This window comes from Nansenia antarctica (genome assembly GCF_963989245.1).
Source record: "Nansenia antarctica genome assembly, chromosome: 2".
NCBI lineage: Eukaryota > Metazoa > Chordata > Actinopteri > Argentiniformes > Microstomatidae > Nansenia > Nansenia antarctica.
This window is the reverse complement of record NC_137675.1, coordinates 4,966,652-4,969,953: the sequence shown is the minus strand read 5'-3', so window position 1 is coordinate 4,969,953 and position 3,302 is coordinate 4,966,652. Positions and strand designations below refer to the sequence as shown.

Sequence of the window (3,302 nt, the reverse complement as noted above, 5' to 3'; positions counted from 1 at the left end):
CCACCCCTAACCCCACCCCCCTAACCCCACCCCCTCCTGTCTATCAGCCCAACCCCACCCCCCTAACCCCACCCCCCTAACCCCACCCCCTAACCCCACCCCCCTCCTGTCCTTCAGCCCAACCCCACCCCCCCTAACCCCACCCCCCTAACCCCACCCCCTCCTGTCCTCCACCCTGAGAGGGTCTCTGTGACATCGACCGTCACCCCCAGCAACCCAGTCACCATGACGACCTCCGCCATCCGTCGGCAGGTGAAGAACATCGTACACAACTACTCTGAGGCAGAGATCAAGGTAACTGTCACCTTAACGTCTTTCGCTACATTGCGATATAATTTTTTTGATTATTATTTTTTACCTGACTGTTACTTATTGTGTTGTAACTGAATTGCCATCCCTCCCCTCTATCTCTCTATCCCTCTATCCCTCTATATCTCTATCCCTCTATCCCTCTATCCCTCTATCCCTCTATATCTCTATCCCTCTATCCCTCTATCCCTCTATCCCTCTATCCCTCTATCCCTCTATCCCTCTATCCCTCTATATCTCTATCCCTCTATTCCTCTATCTCTCTATCCCTCTATCCCTCTATCCCTCTATCACTCTATCCCTCTATTCCTCTATCCCTCTATCCCTCTATCACTCTATCCCTCTATCCCTCTATCCCTCTATCCCTCTATCTCTCTATCCCTCTATCCCTCTATCTCTCTATCCCTCTATCCCTCTATCCCTCTATCCCTCTATCCCTCCCCTCTATCCATCTATCCCTCTATCCCTCTATCCCTCTATCCCTCTATCCCTCCCCTCTATCCCTCTATCCCTCTAACACTCTATCCCTCTATCTCTCTATCCCTCTATCTCTCTATCCCTCTATCCCTCTATCTCTATATCTCTCTATCCCTCTATCCCTCTATCCCTCCCCTCTATCCCTCTATCCCTCTATCCCTCTATCCCTCTATCCCTCTATTCCTCCCCTCTATCCCTCTATCCCTCTATCTCTCTATCCCTCTATCCCTCTATCCCTCTATCCCTCCCCTCTATCCCTCTATCCCTCTATCCCTCTATCCCTCTATCCCTCTATCCCTCTATCCCTCTATCCCTCTATCCCTCTATCCCTCTATACCTCTATAACTCTATCCCTCTATCCCTCTATCCCTCTATCCCTCCCCTCTATCCCTCTATCCCTCTATCCCTCTATCCCTCTATCCCTCTATTCCTCTATCCCTCTATCCCTCTATCCCTCTATCCCTCTATTCCTCTATCCCTCTATCCCTCTATCCCTCTATCCCTCTATTCCTCTATCCCTCTATCCCTCTATCCCTCTATTCCTCTATCCCTCTATCCCTCTATCCCTCTATCCCTCTATCCCTCTATTCCTCTATCCCTCTATCCCTCTATCCCTCTATCCCTCTATTCCTCTAACCCTCTATCCCTCTATCCTTCTATCCCTCCCCTCTATCCCCCCCCCCACACACACGTGCTGTAAAAAAATAAATACTGTCCCTCCCTCCCTCCTTCCCTTCCGGTCTGCCCCCCCCCACACACACACACCTCCCTCCCACCCCCCCTCCCCTCCACACACACACACCCTCACCCCCCCCCCCCCCCCACACACACACACACACTCAGGTGCGCGAGGCGACCTCCAACGACCCCTGGGGCCCCTCCTCCTCGCTGATGTCAGAGATCGCCGACCTGACCTTCAACGTGGTGGCGTTCGCCGAGGTCATGGGCATGGTGTGGAAGCGCCTGAACGACAGCGGGAAGAACTGGCGCCACGTGTACAAGGCCCTGACGCTGCTGGACTACCTGCTGAAGACCGGCTCCGAGAGGGTGGCCCAGCAGTGCCGCGAGAACGCATTCACCATACAGGTGGGTGGATGCAACTGAGGGAATCTGGCACAAAATGGCCGCCGCGAGAAGGCATTCGCCATACAGGTGGATGATGCAACTGAGACGGCGGTGGCTCTGGCACAAAATGTTCACAGCGAGAAGGCCTTCACCATACAGGTGGGTGGCTGCAACTGAGGGGGGCTCTGGCACAAAATGCCTGCCGCGAGAACGCATTCACCTTACAGGTGGGTGGCTGCAACTGAGGGGGGTTGGGGGCTCTGGCACAAAATGGCCACCGTGAGAACGCCTTCCCCATACAGGTGGGTGGCTGCAACTGAGGGGGCCTCTGGCACAAAATGGCCGACACAACAAGGCATTCACCATACAGGTGGATGGCTGCAACTGAAGGGGCCTCTGGCACAAAATGGCCGACACAACAAGGCATTCACCATACAGGTGGGTGGATGCAACTGAGGGAATCTGGCACAAAATGGCCACCGCGAGAAGGCATTCACCATACAGGTGGATGGCTGCAACTGAGGGGGGCTCTGGCACAAAATGGCCGCCGCGAGAACGCATTCACCATACAGGTCACATACATCGGGCGCAAAATGGCCGTGACTGGCGATGTGTGTGGCAGTTGACTAGTGATGTGTGTCATGCAGAAATGTCTTCACATTTTTTTTCAAAGGAAAAGTCTGATCATTAAATCGGATCCCGACATGAAAACCAAAGCATATATGCTATAGTTGAGTTCATGTTCTTCTGAACGTTTCTTCTGCTGTCCCCGTGGGAGAACCCTTTGAAGGAACCCCCTTTGGGTTCCATGTAGAACTAGCTAGCGAACTAGCTAGCTAACTAGCTAGCTAACTAGCTCAGACCTCAAAAAGATTCTACTAACTACGTGGAACCTGAAAGGGGTTCGTCAGTCAACTTACCTGGTGAAATGAAGGGATACCAAAAAAATATTAAATAAATAAATAGAACGTATTGTGACGTAACACCTCGTTTACGTGTTTTTCTCAGACACTGCGGGACTTCCAGTACGTGGACCGCGACGGGCGCGACCAGGGGGGCAACGTGAGGGAGAAGGCCCGCCAGATGGCGTCTCTGCTCAGGGACGAGGAGAGACTCAGGCAGGAGAGGAGCCAGGCCCTGAAGACCAAGGAACGCATGGCGGGGGGCGCGGGGGGCGCGGGGGGGGCTGGAGGGGCGGGAGGCAGGGGAGGAGGAGGAGGGGGAGGAGTAGGAGGAGGAGGAGGAGGAGGAGGAGGAGGAGGAGGGGGTCATGGGGGGATCCCCCCGTCCTACCACCCTGGCAGGCGGACCAGTCAGCCCAGCATGGCGGCTCTGTACGGCGACGAGTTCAGCCGCTCCCGAGGGTCGCCATCCTCCTTTAACTGTGAGTGGACCACTTAAAACCTCCCCTTTAACTGTGAGTGGACCGCTTAAAACCTTCCCTTTAACTG

The 3,302-nt window shown here is 54.3% G+C and overlaps 1 protein-coding gene across 1 annotated transcript in view; it reads left to right on the top strand.

Annotated features, from left to right (window-relative positions):
• Positions 1–225: 225 nt before the first annotated feature.
• The window catches only part of epn3b (epsin 3b), a gene marked incomplete at both ends in the record, with an annotated part of 19,202 nt that continues 16,125 nt past the window's right edge, over positions 226–3,302 (top strand). Inside the window, 3 exons of the mRNA XM_080524725.1 lie at positions 226–294; positions 1,630–1,872; positions 2,860–3,235. Of these exons, the coding sequence (XP_080380851.1) occupies positions 226–294; positions 1,630–1,872; positions 2,860–3,235 (688 nt within the window). The remainder of the gene's footprint in view (positions 295–1,629; positions 1,873–2,859; positions 3,236–3,302) is intronic.